This window comes from Melanostigma gelatinosum (assembly GCF_949748355.1).
Source record: "Melanostigma gelatinosum genome assembly, chromosome: 13".
Taxonomy (NCBI): Eukaryota; Metazoa; Chordata; class Actinopteri; order Perciformes; family Zoarcidae; genus Melanostigma; species Melanostigma gelatinosum.
Genome location: NC_136646.1, coordinates 19,092,672 through 19,117,103, shown reverse-complemented (window position 1 = coordinate 19,117,103; position 24,432 = coordinate 19,092,672). Strand labels below are relative to the sequence as shown.

At 42.8% G+C, this 24,432-nt stretch overlaps 2 protein-coding genes across 2 annotated transcripts; both read left to right on the top strand.

Annotated features, from left to right (window-relative positions):
• The first annotated feature begins 1,504 nt into the window (after positions 1–1,504).
• Positions 1,505–6,992, top strand: ankrd40 (ankyrin repeat domain 40). Its single transcript, XM_079281511.1, has 5 exons — positions 1,505–1,912; positions 2,382–2,530; positions 2,739–3,377; positions 3,615–3,796; positions 4,032–6,992. The coding sequence occupies exons 1-5, from the start codon at positions 1,779–1,781 to the stop codon at positions 4,173–4,175; spliced, it is 1,248 nt and encodes a 415-aa protein (XP_079137637.1). The 5' UTR covers positions 1,505–1,778; the 3' UTR covers positions 4,176–6,992.
• A 4,349-nt stretch (positions 6,993–11,341) lies between these two features.
• Positions 11,342–13,798, top strand: wfikkn2a (info WAP, follistatin/kazal, immunoglobulin, kunitz and netrin domain containing 2a; the record flags this gene model as incomplete). Its single annotated transcript, XM_079281457.1, has 3 exons — positions 11,342–11,554; positions 12,078–12,394; positions 12,598–13,798. 3 exons carry the CDS (start codon positions 11,342–11,344, stop codon positions 13,796–13,798), a joined length of 1,731 nt encoding a protein of 576 aa, XP_079137583.1.
• Between the last annotated feature and the right edge of the window lie 10,634 nt (positions 13,799–24,432).

Here is a 24,432-nt window from a genome sequence, read left to right as displayed (position 1 = left end):
AATGGCGGTAACGCCCTCCAGTGGTCACAGTGTGGAACAGCACTAGTGCTAGCTTCACGGGCCCACCTGATTGTATTTTACAAGTAATATGATCACTCCATGACCATTTCTTTCACCTGCTTTGTATGCCTTAGTTTGGAGACAGTACTTTAAATGTATTCAATGTGTAGTGTAGTAAGCTATCGAGTGTGCACAGAAGCTGATTTGACGAATTTAATGTGGTGCATTTATTCACTCTGACCACTGGATGGCACTGAAACCTCAATATATATATACTTTGAAGGCTATTTTATGGTGCACCTTGTATTGAGTAAACATAATCAGTAAGTACATCTGTAGTATTTCTACTGAGGAAAATGGAGTTTGTGTTTTTAACTGTGGACACTGTAAAATAATTAAAATGAGTTTATGTTTATTGAAATCTGATTGTGTCAGTTTGTTGTCTGTATTATGAAATTATTTACCAGAAGTATTAGTATGTCATCATTTCTCTATTGCCGCTAGCGTGATGAATTTCATGTGTTGCAGTCCCTCATTGTGACCACAAAAGGGTAGTAAACACTCTAGGGTGACCAGTTTAAACATTCAAAAAATGTGCTTAAATAAAAGTTATGAATTGTTCGGTTGTCGTCACAGTTACCCACTAAACAGCCACATTCATCAGTGGGCATAATACAGGTATAACGGTTCTTTCACGGTATTCAGAGTTATGTTTGATCATATTGTGTCTATGGAGCTGAAGTGACAGTTATGTTTACAGCAGAGTGTGTTCACTGCCCTCTAGTGGTCATATTTAGGACATGCAACACAATATTGAAATAATGGACTAGTAACTGTTAATACAAGTTCAATCTTTATCATTAATAAATAAACAAATAAAACTATAAGTTTAGGTTATAATCAATGAACTGTTTTACAGTTTTAACAGTGTATCATTTTCCTTTTTGGAGACCAGTGCTACAAACAAACTACCACTTCAGGTGATTCCTTTCAAAATAAACTGAAAAACTGAAGCAATTTAAACTATCAAAAAACTAGAGTACACAACTCCACCTTCGTCTATGGTAATAATAAAGATATGCATTATTATCCCGTGTCCTTTACGTACATTCAGTATTGAGAAAAACATATTTTATGTGTTCTGGAGGGGAAATGTTGTTGTCACCCACTGGTTGCATGGTTACCGATAACAAGTGTGTGGTATTGACAGTGATTTCACCTTTTATTTAAAGTTAATTTACTCACCGACAAAGACTGGGGACTGGATAATGTCACATATATTTTTTTACATAAAGTTAAGTGTCAGATAACTGAAAGTATTCAGAGGGGAACAAACATGTGTGCCCACTGTTGTTACATCTAAAGATGTCCCCCGATGAGGCGGTGATGTTTTCTGCAGCCCAATGACGGAGCTCTGATACCGCTGATACATTGAATGAGTGCACTGAGTGTTGGCAGTGGCACTGAAACGAGATTTAACAACAGAGATAAATGGCGAAAGGGCGGAACCTGCAGTGTAAACGCCAAAGATCCAACACGAAGTCGCATTAGCCGAAGCGATTTGCAGCCACAAGCTAGCACCAAAGACTGCTAACACCTCGCTAAGCTAAGCCAGTAGGTAAGATTAGCCGGGGTAGCTAATGCTAGCTGGCAAGTGTATCTCTAGTGGACGTGTGTGCCATCGGTGGGAAGAATCGTCGGCCGATTGCACTTGACAACTTAATTCAACCGGCTGTCGTGTATCCTATGGTCTGGCAGCGCTAGTTGCCGGTGTCAAAATGTCCACCACTTCGTTGGATAAAGAATTACAGGAGCGGCTGAGAGAGGCGTCTGCCATCGGGGACATCGACGAAGTGCGGACATTGGTGGAGAGTGGAGTAAATGTAAACTCGCAGAACGAAATAAACGGCTGGTGAGTGTTTGGGACGAATACACGATGTCTTCACCACGTTGAACTAAAGATGACAAGTATTGGTTTGCTGCACAGATCTGTTAATAATCAAGTTATTTTCACGCTCAGAGTTCAGTGCAGCCAAGTGCGTTGTTGCAGGCATTAAAGCTAATCAGTGTTATCTTATTAGACAGAGCTTAGTTAGCTTGACATGCAACTTTTTAACTTGTCTATTCAAACAGTAATACACGTTCTACTACCTAGTGTTTTGGGGATGGTTTGAAATATAAAGTGCCATTAAACTAGTCAAGTAAATCAGCAGTCACTGTGAAACCTGCTAAACTTGTTCTCATTGCCACTGATTTGATTAAATAACGTGTGATTATAGGTGGAACTATATCAATATATATATATTTATTTAAAGTCATTTTATCAGCATATGGGTGTTTTGGTTCACTGAACGTTGTCCCCTCTCCGATAATCTCACCAGGACCTGCCTGCACTGGGCATGCAAGAGGAACCACAAGCACATAGTGTCCTACTTACTCAGTTATGGAGCAGACAAAGAAATCCTCACGGCTAAGGATGAGTTGGCCTCGCAACTTACATCCAAACCGGAGATCAAACGGCTTTTAGGAGGTGAGCTACACATTTCTTACCCACTTGTTTCTGTCGCATCATTATAGAAGTCAGTCGTTGTTACTTGCGTGTGATTTATCTGTTGATGGAATGTAGAGATTATAACTTCAGGTGTTGAGGGTATAAGTGCACATCTGTTCATGGTTTTGACACAAACAAAATATAATCCTCTTTTCTTTTCTTTTTTTGATGCACATTATCACTGCAGTTGAGGTGGAGGACGTGCCTGAAGTCAAGGAGCCTGAGTTGCCGATCATCCCCAACTACCTGTCTAACCCGGCCTTCATGTATTCCAAGATGGATAAGGCAGAGATCATCCTGGCACGGCACCTTACACAGAATGGTTCTGGTGAAGACGCGGAGGACACGCACAGTGATTCACCCGCCCTCTCCCCGACTCACGAGCCTCACCAATCCCAGAGCCTGCTCTCTGACGGCCCCACATCTCCCCCAAAGCCCACCGCCCACAGCCCAGCCCACGGGGATCTCATCCCCGTGACTGAGCAAAATGGCGTGTCGCCCAGCCCGGCCTCGTCCCACCACCACGCTGCCGTTAACCGCACGGTGCCCATGGAGCTGTCGGTCGAGCCGCACCTTGCCAACCATGCCGACTACCCGCATGCGGTGGCACACAACGGCACCGTGTGCTCGCCGCCGTTGGCCTCGCCCAGCCCCAGCTTGGCCAGCAGCAGCGGGAGCCAGGTCCAGGCCCCGGTGGCCAACGCTAACCCAACCATGAGCAGGCAGCAGTCCATCCCACAGCAGCTGAGCTACGGCCAGGCTGGTGGGCCCATGGCGGCCTTCCAGCCTTTCTTCTTCACCAGCACCTTCCCCGTCAACGTGCAAGGTGAGAGAGTTGTCCGTTGTATTGTGTTATGATGACGAGCTTTGCTTCATACTTGAGGCACGGGGGAAACAGCTGTTAGCCTGGCTCTACGCCAACCAGCACCTCTAAATCACGGTAATTAACACTTCATATGTTGTTCACAAATCTTCCACAGCGACTCTCAGCTTCTGGCTGCGTCCATCATCTTATTAAGCATCTTTGTTAAAGAAGAGGCGTTGCTCTGGTCCTTTCCTCTAGAGTTGGTGCTGAAGGTGCGTATCCAGAACCCCAACACTCGGGAGAACGACTTCATTGAGGTGGAGCTGGACCGCCAGGAGCTCACCTATCGCTCCCTCCTTCGGGTCTGTTGCCGAGAGTTGGATATCAGCACCGAGCACGTGGAGAAGATCCGCAAGCTGCCGAACACCATGTTGAGAACGGTATGGTAAAGGAAAATACAGTGTGGCGGTCCTATGAGCTGCAAAACCATTTGTACTCCACAAGGAAAATCGAATTCACTCGCTTATTAAAATGCTTTCATTGTAATAGTGTCATTTATGACCTAAAAGCAAACTGACATGTTTCAAACAGGGCTTTCTGTGATGTTTCTTCATGAAAATGAACGATTGGGAAGGTGAATCTGTTATTGATTTAACTGTCTTTTTTTCCGTCCAGGACAAGGACGTAGCTCGGCTGCAGGACTTCCAGGAGCTTGAGGTTGTGTTGGAGAAAGCAGAGGGCCTGTCCCTGTTCTCTGGGACTGGGGGCCTAACAGACAGACCGTGCTACAACATGAAGGCCTCCCGCCTCACCTACTAGAGCTGCCACAGAGCCGGAGGTCTCCCCGCTTACGGATGGGCTTCTGCAGCTGCCCTCAAGCCACCGTAACTAGTTGCCCGCCCAGGTCCCTTGTAACAGCTTTGTCCGGCTTTGGTGTTTCGCCAATTTCCTAACTGGGATTTGTCATTTCAAGTTCAGTAGCTATTGTCCTCCTCTGGCACCTCCTGCCGCTTTAGTGTACCCAACCAGTTGTAAGCGATTACTGATGCATGGTGTCCTCGATTATGTGCGAAAGTATTTCGGGCCCCTTTTCTCCTCCTCTTCATTTCTTTCTCTCCTCCCCACTGCACTTTGTGCCAAGGCTCCAGTGGGACAACAGAGGGAGGCGTTGGCTTGTCTTCCTTACGGACCGGACCTGAATGGGACTCTGTAACAGCCTCATCGGGACACGTCCCTGTACAGACTGTGGTCGCAGAGCAAAAGACCTGGTCTGATGAGACAATGAGCAGAGGACGACAGGAAGGACTTACAGGACTCTTGCCACTTCAGTTCATCACCGGTCCTCGGAGTAGGACAAGTTGGACTTGCACACGGCAAGGGTGCTCTCAGATGTTCTAGCTGGCGTACACACTTTCATACATGCTGTAGGCATGCACCTTAGTGTCTTTCCTGCAGAGGGAATCGCATACTAATTCTAAGGTGGAGGTAATCTAAGGTATCTTTGGACGAACAGTACTGCTGTACATACAGTCTCCTTTTCATCTGTATCCACACGAGGATGGACACACGTGAGGAGCAGCACTGGTTTCCCTCCATGTTTAAATCATTCAAGTCACTGTGGGAACAAACTAATTTGTTTTGTTTGAATTGTTCTCTTTTCTGTCTTCATGTCGGACAAAAATGTAAAATCTTGGAGATAAATGTGCAACTCATTTTTTTTTTTTTTTTCAACAGTGCATCCTGTTAGGTTGAGTCAGCAGAATACTTAAAACGGTCAATTGTGACGTATTTATTTAGAATGTTTTGATTTATATTGAGTCCCACTAACGGAGCGAGACCAATGCGCTTCAGAGTGCCGAGGCTTGAGTCCCGGTAAAGGGTGTGTGTGTGTGTGTGTGCGTGTGTGTGTGTGTGCGTGTGTGTGTGTGTGTGTGTGCGTGTGTGTGTGTGTGTGTGCGCGCGAGTTAATTTCAGTTGCTGTCATTCTGTTTTAACTGTGATTAGAATCAAAACCAAAAACTAACCTAGCCAGCAAAGATACTAACTGCAGAATAAACTATCACTGCTTCAGAGGAGAACGCAGCCTTGTGACACTCGTGAGGTGGAGAAGAAAGAAATGCGATTCAGCAGACGGCATGACGGTCTGCGTGTGCGACGCTTCCTTGTTCTTCCAGCACTGACGGAAATTCTTATTGACGATTATTTCTAATTCTTATTTTGGTTGCCGTGTGTCGACTAAGGCTGTCTATATAGTGACTAGATTGCTTTCAAATATCCATCTATGGCCTCAGTTTGGTTATCAAGGCCAGTCTTCTGCTAATGTTTTTATTTTTGTTTTAATGTAAATTCTTTCTTTTCGGTTGCTTAATCACAAGTGTTGCTGTTTGATTTAAATGGAGACACACAAGATGACCGCACTGACAAACATTCTTGTCCTGTACACTCAGCGTTTTAACGGCCACGTTGTGTCGGGATGGTTTATGCTGCTTTCATCGACACCTTCGTCTTCCTCTTTTAAAGTTCTCAACGCCGGGGCTCGTTTCTGTGCAGCAGGCGGCCACTACACATCTCCTACAATCAGAAAGTTCCTTACCCAGCGGTGACTGTTTACTGTCGACATGTACACCCGACGCTCTTGCTGCATTCGTATGCTTTTCAGATGTATATTTTCTATTGTTTCTTTTTAACCGGGTTAGGCCTGTTGTGTTTGTGTCAAAAAGTCTTCACGTAGAGAGAGAGAGAGAGAGAGAGAGTTCAGCTCTGGGATGCAAAAGTCCCGGGACGCTGTTGAAGCAAAGTGCAATGTGGTGGAGAAGGTTCGCTGTGAGAAGAAAGTGCTTCTGTTCTGTTCCCAGCTATGTCAAATGCTTTATTAAGTGCAGTTGTGCCGCATGTTTAAAGCAGGAGTTTGGGACGATGTGTGGAGGAAACATCCCGCTGGCCTTATACGGTGGTATAGGGTGAGTGAGAGCAGGATGTTTGAAATGGGTTTTTTTTTTTTATAGGATCTCCTTTGATTCTGTGGAAAGCAGATAACGAACATTGTATTTGTTGAGTTGCTTATTGTTCTAGAAGACGCAGAATACAGTTTGACTTAACCTATGCATTCAGAGTCTGATATTTTTATATACAGCGCGTCCGGTGCACTCGTAGGAAGGATCTTCACTGTTTGACTTCTTTGGTTCTGGAGACCTGTATCTGTTCTTTGATAAAGCCTGGTGAATTACTTCCCTCCTTCCGTCTGACCTCGTCTTCTAAATTCACATTATCTCCATCTGACGAACAGAAGTAACTTTGATGTAATGAGTTTGAGTGTCTATCTTAGTGCTCACTATAAATGAAGGGAGCGGTGACATGTTTGGTCTGGTTTTTGTTGCAGGTCTTCCTTTTGTTTGTACCTGCATGTGTGGGCTGGATGTTGAGGTAAACTCCCCAATAATTCATTGAGATGTATGTTTCTACCAACAGCCAGTAGAGGGAGCAGAAGAGCACATTTTGGCATCAGCCACATAGGTATCACCAATAGAATTCTTTTTTTATTTTTTTTTGCTTGGATTTAATTGAATATAAAACATGTTTTAAAACTTGCTGCTTAAATACTGGTCCATGTTTTATGTTTATACCGAAAACCATTAAGCCATTAAAGATTTCAATATGAACACTTGAATAAAAAGTAATAACTGAAAATTGCACACCTTTTATAGAGGTCCAACCTGCACGTTGACGAATAAACCTCTAACAACCCTGAATAGCCGATTTACTGAAATATATAACTGATGAAGAATCCAACTGCATCATTTACTGCAGATACATAGACTTCCTTTCAACAATAATTTAACATTTCATATTATTACCAGTTAATAGGTCCATTATTAACACTAGTAATACGCATTTCAAAGTTCAGTATTCTACCGTCCAGCTGTGGTTTTTCACCTTTGACCTGCATTTGTGCAACGAGCCAATGTTGTACGTTCTGTTTTGACCTTAAACAAAACGAGACATTTTGTTATGTTCCCTCTCTGATTTAAAGAACATAAACAACACCTAAGTTATGGTCATACTGACACGCTGGAAATCCTTAACCTCTTCAGTCAAATGAATACAATAGTGTTCATGCGGCGAGCAGATGTTCAGACGCTGCAATCCGGAGAGAGCAGATGTTGCATAATCTGAGCGGGATGGCGTTAAGAAAGTTAAATGTGTGTGTGTGTGTGTGTGTGTGTGCAACCTAAATATAGGGAGAAAGGAATGTATGGCAATCAGGACATATACATTAGAGTGGACCCCGTGGATCTGCACATGTACGCCTGCATGTGTGTCCATCGGCATGTTGTGGTGTGTCTAGACTGGGGCTGAGGAATCAGCTTAGGGCCGTGCTGTGGCTGGACGTGTCCCTCTCCTTTGTTCTGGAGTGAGACACTCATAATAAGCTTAGTATGAACAGTCATAACACCTTCATTGTTTTTGAACCAGCTTCCCAGGACTCAGTCATGGGCAAGAAGCCTTAAGAGCATTTTAGAAACGGAGGCACAAGGCGACGTTACTCACAGGTGCCTTGCTCGATGTGCTTCTACGATGGCCGTGGTGCAATATGTGCCCGTCTCTAACAGGCATTATACACAAAGCCAATACACAGAGCTGCTTATTTGTGTAAAGCCACTGAGAGATTAATGCTGAGGTCAGATTTACAGTAGCTTATATATATATATATATATACAGCATATATATACTGTATATACCCAACAAACTGTGGGGCCCTGTGAGCGACTTGGAAGAAAGAAAAGTGGAACGTCATCTTATAAATGGAGTGTGTCAGCCATCTCGTTCGGCTTGAGCTGTACAGGCCCACATACAGCAAATGAATAAAGGAATAGTGGGAATGTGCTTCTTTGCCTGTTGGGGTTACTTTATTGAGTCCCATGGTTTTGGAGAGAGGAAACGTTGCTGCACCTAGACCAGAAATCGCAGCAAAACACATGAAACATGGGGAACGAGGGGAAACAGCTAGTGTGTAGATCTCTAAAGCTCATCAGCGAACATGTTATATCGCTTGTTTCATCCGTACAAAACCAAAGGTACTGTAACCAAACATTGTAGGCTCCTGTTTTTCACTGATTTCTGGTTTAAACTTCTGCCGTATAGACGGTGCAGTGTGCCAGAGATTTTGGTTTCAAGGTGAAATACCATCCAATGGCTGCCGGTTATTCTACCATCAGCTTCATTCCTGATTTTTAACACTTACAATTTACTGATATATTGTTTTTTGATGTTCTGCTCTTGTCAGTGGACGTTTGCAGTTACTGAGGATAACATGATTGTGATAAAGTATTTGCAAGCACCAGGATCTGGAAACTTTACGGCGCATTTGAACCACGAATCCACATATTGCAAGAACATGAAAAAGAAATGGAGACATTCCTTGAGTTGCAAAGCGGTTTTGATCTGGTCTCAGAAAGATGGTGAGTGTGCACAGAGAGGGTCAAAGTCAAGGTCTGTGTGCAGACAATACATACGCTGAAGGCAGATAGACGGTCGGGGCGCCCTGCATGGGGTCCGCCATGAGGCTTTATTCAATATATTGACATGCCCTGTAGCCCCAGTGCTGGCTATGCTGGGAATGCAGGATCTTGAGGGGTAAAGGTTAGGGGTGGGAGGGTGGGCAGACACTGAAAACACAGCTTCACTGTGAAATAGAGAGCATGCACATTATGTGTATGTGTGTAAAAATTCGTACAATCAATTTTCTGTAAGTGATCGCTATTATCGTCAGTTATATCATCACTGTTTCGTTACTATAGTCACTCATTACTTAGGCTGCATGCATGTGTTTGCGTGTGTTCAGAGAGGCCTCACAGACTCAGACCAGACTAAGACTGCAGGGTTTGGCCTGGAGCGCACTGGGCCTCTTTGGGCTCAGCAGGGACTCAGCTTGGGAAGCACTCCATACTCTCTCACACACACACACACACACACACACACATACACACAGACATATGTTGGATATGTTGTTCACCTAAAGATACATATAGACCAGCTTTTTAACGCCAGTAAAACCAGTTTAATTTGAGTTGAATGGTGTTCCTATAGTGTCACTGGAACTGAATCATCATCCTTTCTTCTGTTCATGTTCGCAACCAAACAGACCACCAGCCAGTTTCTTTTGTTTTGAAGCTCCCTTTTCTGCAACACTTCCTAGAATCGGCTTTCATGGAACAAAGCGAGTTTTCTCAACATATATCATGTTGTGAAAACCCGGCCAAGCTGTCTGTACCACTTGTGACTTCTTACATGTCAATATTGTGATAGCTTGAGCTTGTTGATTGCGATATGCCCAGCATCATCTCTTTCATTCCAGTCCCATCACTAACGACGCTACATCATATTCCAACATTGAAAATGCTTTAAAGATGAAATGGCATGTACATAGGATTTTCTGATGAACTCAACCCAAGTGGGTGAGTGTGGTAGTTGGAGAAAGGACTGTTTTTTAATTGATACAACTTAATATTCCATCTGTCTGATGGAGTATTGTCCACACACTGGGACGTTTGGCATACTCAGCTACCGAGGCATGTAGATCAGGATCATGTTTTCTTTGTACCATGTCAAGCATATGCTACGACTTGCTGCACTTCACTATTTGGGGCATTTCCAACGTTTTGCAGTGGTGAGTTTAGAAAGAATTATGACTCCTGACCGGAGTTTTCAGGACATTTTACAACACGCGTCACATTGTAAAACATACAACAAACTAGACTGTTTGAGGATGCATGTTTTATCATTTTAATCAGTTAAACCTGAATACATTATGTGACATTATGTGACATTATGAATCAACCGTTTCAGTGAATATGGCAGGGCGGCAAAATGGTGTATTCAGTATGGCAGAAATTAAATGTATTATATAAAAAATAGTACAGTTTGGAAGTTTGGATTCTGTAACAAGCAGCTCAGATATTACTGGCCAAAACACAGAAGTGGCTTTATGTCGCCATCACCTGGTGCTCAAGTATAACTGTGATCACATATCTGGAAAGATTTGCTGTTGTTGGTCATGGAGTTTTTGAGGTACAGAAACCTTTAGAGGAAAAAGACGAGGAGGGAAACCACAAATCTACTCAGGTTAAATGGACCTTTATGGTTCACTTTGAGCTCAGAAGGGAAACCAGAATAGGATCTACAAAAAGAAGACACTGAGTTTGGTGCCATCTTCTGGACATGAACGTTTTGTCCATATGGACAGCAGGGATTTTACAGTAAACGGTGCTACATTGTAATGCAGTATTATAGTTCACAGTATTGTCACACAGTGCTGCTTTCATTTGGTGCATATGACAAGAAAAAGCATCTTCATATTTTGAAATGCTACACAATAATAACTTGCTAAATTGTAAGAAACAGTTTATAACATGCACAATGCGGTCTTTTTTTCAAGATTCTGTTCAGTACCTTTACACTTGTTATTTAAATGTGTGAAGATGTTGAATGTTTGTTTTAAATCTCATCTACTCTCGTTTTAGAGTGATTGCTGCATGTCTCTTTCTTCTTTGCAAGCTAAGGGTTAAGGCAGCAGCGACTTATACGCACAGGTGTCTCGCCAGTCCTTTATGAAACAGCGCCTGCAAACTAACCCCCCCCCCCCCCTTTAATTAAGTTGATCATAACTGTAACTCAGCTGGGATTTGCTGCCCGACTAGACATGTCACTGTAATTCATGTAGTTATATCTTAAGTGGGTTTGCTCACCGCAGCACTAATCTCATCTCTCGCTACTGCGTCGAGCGTCTAATCTGGAGAGCTCTCCACATCGAGACCGGTCCCGCACGCGCCTATTTTGCTGCTTTTGTGCAGCATCTGATTCCAGTGGTTAGGAACTAATAACGCGACAGCTTGAGGAGAGTTTACAGAGTATTTTTCCACAACACTTTAAAGTCGTTGCATTTTCAAGATTTTTCTTTTTAACGTCCGTTGTGTTACGCGTCGGACATGTGGTGGATGCTGTTTCCTCGATGGATTTGGTTTCTTCTGGGACATTGTTATACTATACTCCTTTATACGGGCAGCAGCCGCGTGAGCGCAATGCCCATGTCCGTGGCAAAAGTGGTGTATTCTCACGCAGGTCTGTGCCCAAATGACCTGAACCCCAACCTGTGGGTGGATGCTATGAGCACCTGCATGCGCGAGTGTGAATCCGACCAGGTGAGTTGAACCTGCAACTGACGGTGATGTAGCTACTGCTGATGTAAATGTGTAGCCTAGACAATAGGACATATGACGCAGTTCGTTTGCAGTCAAAGTTCTATCCTTTAGACCAGGATCTCATGTTGGACGAACCCCCCTAAATGTCAAACAGCTAAAGGAGCAGCTATCATATGCCAACAATTCCCGTTTTCCTTTGAATTGTGCAATAGTTGCTGCACGGGGGTTTGATAGAAAGAAATGCCAAGCCATAACACAATTTAACAAAAATAATCTTAGTGTTACACATGTTACATTTTCAACAACATTTACCTCCAAGTTTTTATTCATGCTGTTTCATCCACACTGATAAAATGTAAAGAACCCTCTGATCTAAATGTACCCTTATGAAGCATACAGGTCATGTTTTGCGAGGAGAATTTCTCCAGGAATAAAAAAACATTTTCGACAGAATTTTAACTGAAACTGTATAAAACAAAAAAAAACTAACAGCAGTGATTTTTCTTTTCTCTTCCTACTTTAGAACTGTGAAGCATTTGAGAAGTGCTGCCCTAATGTATGTGGTAACAAGAGCTGTGTGGCATCACGCTACATAGACGTCAAGGGCAACAAGGGGCCCATAGGAATGCCAGAGGGCGCCACCTGCGACAAGTTCATGTGCTCTCAGCAAGGGTCCGAGTGTGACATCTGGGACGGCCAGCCTGTTTGTAAGTGTCGGGACCGCTGTGAGAGAGAACCCCACTTCACCTGTGCGTCTGACGGCATGACATACTATAACAAGTGCTACATGGATGCAGAGGCCTGTTCCAAGGGTATCTCTATATCTGAGGTCACCTGCAGGTAACATGTTAAGTATTTTAGAAATCTACAATTTGTTTTTGGTGTGATGAGGTAAAGTTGCCTCATTTTAGTTTATCAGTCTATTTTTCTGGCTGTAGCATTAGAAACTTAAATGTATTAATTGTGTAATTTGTCAATATAAAGAAGAGCCTTTGACATATACTGGCTCTGATTAAGTCCTTTGTTATTCAACCTACCTACAGGTACCACTTGACCTGGCCAAACACCAGTCCCATCCCAGCAGAGACCACCTTACATCCCACCACCGCCCTCCAGACCACCCTCCCTGCTGACATCCAGCTTCCCACCATACACAGCGGCCCCACCCAACAGGCTGTTTTTGTGGGTGAGACAGCTAGCTTCCTGTGTGAGGTGTCTGGAAAGCCACATCCGCATGTCACTTGGGAGAAACAACTGAAGGGCAAAGAGAACACCATAATGAGGCCTAATCATGTGAGAGGGAACGTTGTGGTCACTAACATTGGCCAGCTGGTCATATACAACGCGCAACTTCAGGATGCCGGCATTTATACGTGTACGGCCAAAAATGTTGGTGGAAGTGTGTCGTCACACTTTCCCTTGGTGGTGATCGGGAAGGATGCGAAAGGTAGGAATGCAGAGGGGAATAATACCAACCTACCATTTCCAGCTGAAGAGTGTCTCAAGAGTCCAGACACAGACGGCTGTGGAGAAGAGAGCATCAGCTGGTACTATGAACCAAAGAGGAACAATTGCTTCACCTTTACCTACAGTCAGTGCAACAAAAACCGTAACCATTTCAACACATATGAAGCCTGCATGCTGTCATGCGGAGGAGAGCTAGCGGCTCCCTGCAGCCTACCGAGCCTCCAAGGGCCTTGCAAGGCCTATGAGCCTCGCTGGGCTTATAGCAACAGCCTCAAAAAGTGCCAGTCCTTTGTGTTCGGAGGCTGTGGTGGCAACGAGAACAGCTTTGAGTCTAAAGAGGCCTGTGAAGAGATGTGTCCGTTTCAGAAGAACCGCAAGTGCAAGATGTGTAAGCCCCGAGCCAAGATGGTCGCCAGCTTCTGTAAGAGTGACTTTGTGATCCTTGGCCGTGTTAACGAGCTGACGGAGGAGCAGGAGTCAGGCCACGCTCTGGTGACAGTGGAGGAGATCTTGAAAGATGAGAAGATGGGCCTGAGATTCTTTGGCAAAGAGCCCTTGGAGGTGACTCTTCTGAACATGGACTGGAACTGCCCCTGCCCCAACATCACCACAGCCGACGGACAGCTCATCATCATGGGGGATGTTCAGAATGGGATGGCCGTCCTGCAGCCCGACAGCTTTGTAGGATCCTCCAGCAGTCGTAGAATCAGGAAGCTCCGTGAGGTTGTCCACAAGAAAACCTGTGATTTCCTTAAAGATTTCTCTGCCGTCCAGTAGAGTCTATTTAAGTTTCACACTCACTGAAAGTCAGTTGTGTTTTCAGATTTTTTCCAAGCTCCAGTGAACTCACCAGTCTGACTGACTGCCCGTAAACATAAACGAGCAACTTCTCTGTAACATTGGAGGTTTCGTTGCCTGTTTGAGATGTTTCTCTTCCTTTCTTATCGCTCAGTAGATCTCAGAAAATCACTCCTCGCTTTACTGTTGTCATTTTTGTCTGCTGTTTTCATTCATGATTTCTTTCCGGAAAGCTGTTTCAGAACTGTCCTAATAGTTCTCTTTTAAAATTAGAATCAAGCTTAGACAGTTTCGATGTCAGCACTTAGGGCACACTGTCAGGAAAAGGCAGGTAGAATAGTATTAGTCACAAGCATTTACCCTGTACAAAGTGTTTCCTCTTGCAACCCTTTACGAAAACGGCATTCTAGATTTCCTCTCCAAATGCTATCTTCAACACACTAATATTATTAATTTAAGGGTATGTTTTAATATGACTTTTTGTGGGTTATCCCAAAACATTGTGTAACATCTGTCAGGAGCACTTGAGCTCACAATAATGCGATGCGAAGCCTCAGTTTATTTACCAGAATCAAATAAGCTCTTTGGTTCCATATTTTGTGGAATCTATTTTGATAAGACTTAATTTACAATACAGAGTATGTATGTGGACTTCTGTACTGTGTATTTATTTTTCTTGATTTATTTCTTATATATATATATATATATATATATATATATATATATATATATATATATATATATAGACAGAAAGTCTCTCTGTGAATCTAACTACATAAAGAGCAGACATATTTTGACGTTATCTATTATATATTAGTGTCCATTAAAACTTTTATGGAATACGATGGCAAAATGAATAAAGATGATTTAAAAAAAATACAACAGATGTCCTTGCTTTGTGATGTTTTGCTGTTCCCTGTGTTGAAGACAAAATACCCAACATGCTCACAGCTTATCAAAAGGCTCATGCAGGCAGTGCATCCTTTCATCCATGTCCTCCTCCTTAGTATTTCACACACATACACAGGGCCTAGTCTGAAACAGGTCACATTCCAGCCCCGCTGTGGTGGCCCGCAGAGCTGTGTGTTGTGTTGTGTCTGGGTCTGGGGCCCTCGCATAGCACACACCCCACCAGCCATCTATTGGCCTTGTGCGGCCCCTTTCATGTGTGAGAGGCCAGGGTGAAGGGGATGAGGAGGAGGAGAGGGATTTCGGCTGATCTGTGTTAAAGGGGCATAATAGAAAAAAGTGAGAGGAATGAAAAGAGAGGAAAGTCAAGTAGAAATTGAGAAATGTAACCCCTAAAGTTCAAAAAAGAGCTTCGGTTAGAGCTTATTTTAGTACTGGAGATTGTAGCTTAATCTTGGTGTGGAAGAGATTAAGACATTGGGAAAATGATAATAAACTCAGGGTTGACAAGCACTAGCACTGTGGGATGCCTTAAGAACAAAATTAGTGACAAAGACCAGCAGGCCATACAGGAAATAGAAGGGTCCAACTAGCAAGTGAATAATTTCCCCCTTCCCCCTCTTCCCTTATATCCCCTTCTCTAACCCCCATCCTCAACCCTCTTCCCTCAACTGTCTGCTGACAGACAGCCAGCCTTGAGTGGTCGACCTCTGACCCTGCTAATGAAAAAGAGGCCACCAAGGAAAAGGCCACTTTCATTAGAACTGTTGACAAGTGTTAAATGACTGGCTGAGCTCCAGACTCGCTCCGCACAGCTCTTCACATCACAGTTGACTGCTGAGTTCAGTATCAAGTTCACTTAGAGACCACCAGCCAGGCAGCTTGCCAGACAGACCATAATAATAAGCCAGACAGCCTCAGCCACAAAAGGGGGGGGGGCCCAATGCCGTTAGTGGCACAGTATCCGTGAGGAACTTGTTGGTGTTCAGAGTGATGTTCGTCTCTCTTTACCAATAACTAATACACAAAAATAGCCATTGATTGTACATTGATTATCTTGCTCAGGAAATTGACATGATTTTCAGATCAGGTACGGATAACAAACAATTGTATTTCATGACACAAACTTGGGTGAACAATTAAAGTGATAAGCCATTTCATTTAAAACACTACTCCACCGAATTATCATTGCATTCATACAATATTGTCGGACACACAATAGACAATTAAAAAAACAAGGATACAAATCAATGCTGCAGAAGCAGAGAAAGGCCTGTTGTGTTTTTTATTCCATGCATTCTTATTCCTTGTCAAAATAGGTTGACTACTGTGACGACCCCTCCCGTCCACTGTACTAAATAAAAGTATATTTATTACTTTTATCACTCGTCTTGTCTCCCTCATGTTACGACTTTTTGAGCCGGGTCGTAACACTACATTACCCACAATGCAAATCCACCAACGGTGTCTTATGCTATCAGGGGATAATATAGCTTCCCCTTTGATATGATACAGGAAGATCAATGAATCGTTTTTGTATCAGTTCACTGTGGGGATATATGTGCTCTAAGAGACGTTTGTAATGTGTTTAAATGGAAGCTGAAGATGTATTTCGGAGAAAAGTGATGTATGCACCCATACCCTGTCCTCAGACATATCTATTTATGTTCTGGTACTTTTTTGAGTATTAGAAAAAACCTCTTAACTCTAAACTGATAAACTGTGTAAGAATGGAAAAGGAAAGGAGATAACTCAGCTTCTGCAGCAGAGAAGAAGAAGCTGCAGGTGTGTCTGTGGTCGCAGGAGGGCGGGGCCTATAATTTAACCAATCACCGTTTTACTTTTGCAAAAAATGTCCTTCAGTAAAATTGCTAGTAATAGTACAATATTACATTACTCTTTCCAATCTTATAATCACATCTCACATTGCCCTTGCTTTTAATTTAACATAAATCTGGACTATATAACTAGATACCATAACAAAGGGACTAATGTGCTGACTCTGATTTCATACAACTTATGCTGCTGTTGTTTTTACACTTACTATCAGGTGTGGTGTGGGAGATTTCAATACCTAGATCGATAATGAGGAAAACTACATGACTGCATTCTGTGCAATTGATGAAGTTGGCCATTGGGTGGCAGCACAACAAAGCCTGGTGACAAGAGTGAGCTGCTATAAACTGGCCTAAGCATAACTGTTGCTGATCTCTTTGATATGTGCCACTTACATTCAACGTTTTCATTCACGAGAAATAATACACTTTATTAAGTTTGCATCTTAACAAGTCAGTTTAGCCATCAATAATTGATCTTTATACACAAAAATGCTGCATAAATGTCCACTTAGTGCAATTTCACTACTCTCAGGAATCTTCTAAAAATGTAATATGGTTTGGTGAGAGAGATTGAAGCAATGAACTCAAGAAAATACCAGTTTGTATTGGACACATGTTGAAGTGAAGCAGATTTGTTTACTTGCTTGAAAAATTACGATATTTAAGACTTAAAAATGCACAAAATAAGTAGTTAAAGTGAATGTTGATTTTGGCTTTTACAGTATAGCCAAGCAGATTTTATTGTCATTTTCTGTCTATTACACACTCAATGTCACATGCCCGATGAATGCCTCCACAAGCAGTCAACCAGATGGGCTGGAAGATTGTGCCCAATACACTGGATGTGTGCAACCGCACACACATGTATACGCACGCACACAGTGTCAATAGCAGCTCTTCACGACACAGCTGCTCTGTGTGTTGGGTTAGACTAAAATTTGCCAGATGGGATAGGATAGAGAGAGTGGAACAAAAAGACAGAAAGTCATAAATTACCAAGATAAAATGCAGCACACTACATTCTCTATAAATCCATGCATACATGTGCACACACAGTGAGTGCACGAGTGCAGTGGATGAATGTTGCTGACATTAGGTGAGGAAGACGATTTCTATAGTCACACAAAGGACGTTTCATGTTGGAGCAGACAAATGAGAGTTTTTGTTTTTGCATTACATGGTTAAACAAACAGGCACACGCAAAAAGTACAAGATTGATTTGCTCATCATAAATACACAACTTGACATTTGCAGTCATGCAGCTTTCCTTTGCTTATTATTTACAGTAAGACAGCTGAAGGGGGGGGGGGGGGTATGGTAAACATTATAGGTAAATGGCTGGTTGGCAATATGGAAGTGTGTGCTGACAGAGCAGGAGAAACTGGAGGCATGTTGGAGGATGGAAGATGAAATATGACACGAGAGGAAAACTGAATATATAGAGGGGAACATATAAAAGGGCAGGAGGTGGGAGGGAAGAGAGGAAGGGGAGGAGATCAAGAAAGGCAAGGAGAAAAGGAAGGAGAAAGGACATAGAGGAGCAGAGGGTATGAGGGGGCTGGGATGAGTGAACGATGAAGGCAGAAAGGTCATCATAGCATAAGGAGGGTGTAAATTGTCCAGAACATAAAACTGCTGCTGTCGACTCCAGGGGATTCTCTCCCCCCCCCCCCCCCCCCCCAACCTTATCTTTCTGCTTTCTAAAAATAGTAACTGCTCAATGTAGGGGGAAACTAGGACACAGTTACCACTCACATCTCTGAGTTGTATCCATGCCTATACTTTATTAAAGATAGATAATTAGATCTTACTGGATATAGGGACTCTGCTGGTTGCAGTAAATATCCCTAATTACATTTTTATTTCATGTATTTTTATTTGTTTATTGTTTATACTGTTTATTGCATACGGAGAAATCTGAAAGACACACACACACACACACACACACACTAATCTTATGAAACCAGTGACGAATGTAGATTCACTTATAACATAACCCGTGCATCCTCTGAGTATGAATATTAACCATGTTATTTAAAAGGATTATCAATTTCCTCCATTAGATTACAGCCTCGCATGATGTACTACACAAACCTGTGACTACTAATCATTAAATATAGAGGGGCGAGTGCAATAATCACTTGAAATATAAACGTGTCCTTGACAAGCAATCAAACACAAATACAGTTTGGTGACATTTAGAAATGAATGGATTCAAACTGCTGACGAACCCTGAGATTTTAGCTCATGGTAACTAAAACTGAAACCTCCAAACTTCCAGTTCAATAAGCCGTCATTATGGGATGCAGCGATATCAATACTGGGCAGATGCCGACTCAAATAGATTTATAATTCCTGTTTAAGTTTTGACCAACTTGTTGCTGTATGAAAAAGGTTTACACATATTTTTCCAAGTGGCTGGTGCATAAATTATTATTTTTATGTGCATCGTACATTGTAAAATATGGTTAAAATACTAGCCACAGGCTGCTAGCCATCATCCAACATGACACACATGCTGGCACACGCATAAACATATGCACATATCCACATAAACACACAGGACCTGTACACATTGAATAAAACAATGCATTTAAAGTACTTCTTTCCCCCAAAACGATGCCTGAGGCTTTCAGTTCGGGAAATTTTGATGTGCTGGCAATGCAGACTGTCTCTTTAATGAGATGTCACACCACCAGCCTGGTGTTGATTCATGTCATACACACACTCGCTGATACGTGCACACACACATGTATTATGCGTGCACACACATGTATTATGCGCGCACACACACACACACACACACACACACACACACACACACACACACACACACACAAACACTTTCCATATCCATTTCCTGTGTATGGACAAACAATGCAGATATGAAATGGCCGTTTCAGCCTGCATGTGCAGATGTACACTCGGTGAGACAAGTTTCACTTACAATCAAGGCTTTTTCATAAATGGGAACGATAGAGAGACACAGAAGATAGAAAAATCCAAACAGAAGTGACACAGCATGAGAGATAGGGTGGGGGAGTGGCCAAAAGAGAGGCAGAGAGAGGGAGGGTGTGGGGATAAAGGGATGCTTAGGACAAAATGTTCTACTCCCAAACCAACATCACAGTGACTCGCTCAGGGATTTCACCTTGTTTCTGTTTTGGGATGAGGATAGTGTGACCCAGCAGAATAGCAGCAGGAGTGGAACAAGAAGCTGTTGGTGTGGGAATTATCTGTAACTCGACGTGAAAAAGAAAAAAAAGGAAAGAATCCTCTGGGAGATGAAGGGAAGGACACAGGAGCTATTGGAGACCTCGCTGAGTGTTTTAAAATGAAAGTGATGATGTGTTTAGACAAAGGACAGTATGAGAGAGAGAGAGAGAGAGAGAGAGACGACCTTCTCACATCAAAAGTTTCACTGTTTAAGTTGCTTGCAAATGAGCTCATGATGATCATCTCATTCATGAACAGGCTTTTGATGTGTGCTTAGTGCACACAACAAACACACATACACACTCCGCCATTACCAGTGTTGGGCGAGAACACGATAGTTTGTAATACGTTACAAATGTGTGACTTTTGTCAATAAATTTAGAAATGCATGTCCCAATAACTAATGTGCGGCTGCAGGAGGGGGGGGGGGGGGGGGGGGGGGGGGGTGGTTTGCTGCCACCAAAAGAGGAGAAATGTGCCTAACAGTAACTTAACTCAAAGTTGTCTTATATACATGTCGTGTCTTCTTAGCTGGCTTCCTAATGTTAGCCATACTGCTTTGTACAGGAATCACTTGGTTTAGCTCAGAGTTGGATGCTGGGCATCTTAACTGGGAGGACAGGTTTTCCAGCCGGTTTTCAAATATTGGCGCTTTGTCAAGGAACTCAGCGTCTGATAGCGAAGCACATGTCAGCCTCTTGCGTCTGTATGAGAAGCACCGGGTTTTCAAGTAAATATAAAGTAAATCCATTAACCACGACCGAGCGCTGGGCTACCCAGTGCGTTAGAAAGTGACGCCAAGGGGTCTGACAAGGTGTCATTATGTGTCGAGTTGGAATGAGAATATGTTGGGTTGTCATGCAGTCACCGGGGCTAACGTTAAGCTATAGATGTTGATGATCAGTAGATACCTCCAAACTAGTCACTAATTCAGTGTGGCTTTGTGGCACAAGGCTGTGCCAAAGCACACTGTATATTATCCATCGGGCTTAATAATAACGAGAAAATTCCTAAAGACATTTTGACAGTGTGGCTTCTACTGCCCATCGCAATATATACACGCCAATGTTACCGGTAGTGTCATTCAGGTTCAATTGAGATAGTGCTACTCTTTTTTTCTGCATTTTAGATTCATACTCTTGGATTGAAACTTGTATTTGTGGGGCTTTTATTTTGAAAGGGTAGGACTGGGTGAGTGAGAGAGGGGGAGAGGAGACCGAATCATAATGTTTGACACTGATAATGTTATGTAAATGAAATCATTATGTGCAAAGTGACTAATATATAGTATCGTTTTTTGTAGTTACAATGTACACCTCACACTGTGGTGATTCATGCGGACCTTACAGCTCAAGATTATCACTGCAGTCGTCCAAATGTACATGGAAATACAAATGTCATCCATTATAGCTCATGAGCACGAGAGAAATTCCACTCAGAAGCCAGCCTGTTTTTGTTGATAGAGAAAATAAACCAGGCCTTTCCATTGACACAGACCACATGACTGCACAGTCACTGTAAATAGCACTCTCTCTCAATTCGGCCACAATGACTCCACAGCCCCTGTTGCTGTGGCACCGGAGGGCCAACGAATGCACGTCTGTTAAGCTCAGCAGACACTGGAGGGAGTGCTAGACTGCTGCCTAACATAATGAGTTGTTCTTTAAATTGCAGACAAAACCATTTACTTCGAAGCAAAGATACAAAGATACTGAGTTTGCCAAACTTATGAGGCATTTATTTATTTGTTGATGGAGTGAGAGGAATACAGGTAAAATATTCCTCACTGATTATTAAATTCACCAGCGAGTGGCCGTCTCACGTGTGTACAGTGGGTTTCTAATACTTTTTCACAGAAAACATTGACCACCTTTAGCCGAAAACAACAAAAAAATCGATTGTTTGTATTTCTGTTTTGGTGCTTTCAAAATAAACTTAAATTTCGACACACCACTCTGTGGATTGGGAGGGAGGGGGGCAGTTATCCTGCAGCTATCCCATGTTTGGTACCATCTTAGCATTTGTAGCATCTGAGTAATGTTGGCCCTTACAAAATTTGTCACTCACTGAGACCCTGGGGGGGGCTTGGTGAAATAGGCACGTCAAATAGTTTCCTTGGTAAGTCACCATCCCTGACTATTCCATGAATAGATACAATCCATGGAATTGTACACAGTTTACAATCCATTTCTAATTACTGCTTTCTAACTAACGTAATCTTTAAATTATGACTGAGTCACCATCATGGTGTGACAGAGTCCTCAAGGGTTTTTATGCTCCATTAAGCCAGAGTTTACGAACAATATTCAGGTACATGGAAAACAGGGTTTTCAGAACACACTTTCACAGTCCTTGATGCATATCAGTGGGTGTCTGACCTTATTCCAAGAGAAGCATTACATAAGTGTTTCACTACTTGAAATGGAAGGAAATGCCTGGGCCTGTCACAGACGGAGAACGAGATACAAGTCGCAGTCTAACTATTTTTGGATTGCAGTCAGGTCTCCTTTCTCCACAGTTTTTGCCTCTGCGCCATGAGAGAGCATGAATATTAATAGCTGCTTCTATCGTTTGTTATGGAAAGGATCCCTCTCTGTTTGAATGGCAGGAAAGCCATAAACCTGTTTTTCCCTTTGCTGTATTACCATATGAGTCGAAAACATTTCTCGCGGAAAGAGAGCAGAGGACTTGAGTGAACATGAAAGCGTCTGTGTGGAAGGGAAGCTGGGCTGCACGGGTGAACAGTTTGTCCTTTCAGGTTTGTTTGGAGAGGCGATGATTAGTAATCAACAGGTAAAAAAGGAAGATAAATGACGCTTTCCACAGATGGGCCTTTGTGAGGCATATGTATGTGTTTACTTTACATATATGTGTGTTGGCTGAGAGAAACCGAGACACTGAGTGAATCATAGAGGTCGCATATAAAAATACACAGAGGGAAAGAGAGAAGAACATAGACAGATTTGGATTTAAAATAAGAAGGTAAGACCAATAGAAAGTATAGTTCTGTACCACCAAGGGATGGGGCGAGGTTGACACTTTTTAATGACAGTCCAAAGTGGACAGCACCTGCCAAGTGACGGTTAATGGGCTGCTTGAATAGACCGCAGCAGGCCAGAGGGGGTATCGCATCGAAAGTTTGCCAGAGGTTGTCGATACGCCTGATCTGTTGCCATGACAACCGGAGCTCCAGTTTGAGGAGGGGTTGAAAAAGTTTGAAGAGATGAGAAATCCTGCAGCAGTTATGAACGACGACGGATGACAAAACAGGTCTGCATACGATACATATACGAGATGATTCACGAATACCGTGAATCTGCAGTGACGTCATGCCTTTCAGCCAGTGTTTACACGTTGCTCTCACCAATTAATAAAAAACAAATCACATTAATGTTGTCTGATCATTTACTGCATTTTGATGAAATAGCCTTGCTTGATTCTAATAGAAACAACTTTCCACCCGGCTTACTGGCTTACATGAGTTGCCATGAGTTGCAGTTGCCAGGTAATATGATTTTGTCCTTGGTGGTGCCTGAGCCATTCTCCCATATGGCATTCGTTGGCTGTAATATCTTTTTTAATGTCTGTTCAGAGCCTAAATCGTCTTGCTGAACAGCCATTAGTTCCCACCTCCAGCTACAGTCAATTTTGATGTGCAAAAACGATGGCATTCAATCACCTGGGGTGTTCATCTGGAGCAGCAGTAGGGAGGCAGTTAGAAGAAAGAAGAAAGCAACGGGAAACAAAGAGGAAGTAACAATGTGTTGTTACAGGTGTTAAGACTTAACTATAAATTTCATCGAGGTGTGTTTCTGATTTGTGTTTTTGTTACGAGGTGCGCAGCGACAGATGGCTTGTGCTGTCGTCTGCCAGAGCTTCACACTGCGTCATACAAACAAAATGTTACAGCATTTTCTCTTTTTACCTTCAGCTTGATGGCTGAAACGCAGAGAAGAGAAAAGGGAGAAAATAATGTTTCTTCACAGCTGCTCACCGGCTTGCTTTAAATGAACTTTATTGGTATTTATTGTCCACCAAGACAAGTATGACCTGACAAACAACGACAAGCTGGTCTTTCTCAATAGCAGAGAACTGTGTGCATCTCGGAGTATAAAGCCTTACTGTATCCTCAAATATTGAATTTGTCCTTGAAGTTTTTGACCGACAAAGATAAATGTAGTCTATGTCGAGGAAACAGCAGGCAAAGTACAATGGAAATGGTGTTGGACTGTTTGGCTTTGTGTTTAGAATTAACATGTTTACTCCACCGCATAATATTTACCATTATATTTTTTTGGGAATAGCCACATCCAAAGTGCATGATTTCTGGTGTTGTTTACTGGTGTTTAGCTACGTAACATATTCTACTTTTTTGAGTATGATTCAGTAATTCACTTAATTATAGCAGGAATGTTCTCTTACTTTTTACCCAGCCATTTGTGTGTGAAGCCCACAGTAAGAGGTGTAGAGTGTATTATTGGGCTGGTGCGTCAGTCTGTTTATTAGATTGTTCTTAAGATTCACAGAGAGAGGGGGGGGGGGGGCGGGGCTGGCTAACCTTTATCACCACACACATTCATAGGATACTTGTTGAGTAATAGAGAAAACGCATAACATACATAGATACTTGAGGACATAGAAACACACAAT

Excerpts from the sequence above, each read along its gene's own strand:
- ankrd40 (XM_079281511.1), top strand. The coding sequence starts at position 1,779 with ATGTCCACCACTTCGTTGGATAAAGAATTACAGGAGCGGCTGAGAGAG. Across the intron at positions 1,913-2,381 it reads CAGAACGAAATAAACGGCTG|GACCTGCCTGCACTGGGCAT; the intron begins GTGAGTGTTTGG and ends TAATCTCACCAG. Across the intron at positions 3,378-3,614 it reads CTTCCCCGTCAACGTGCAAG|AGTTGGTGCTGAAGGTGCGT; the intron begins GTGAGAGAGTTG and ends CCTTTCCTCTAG.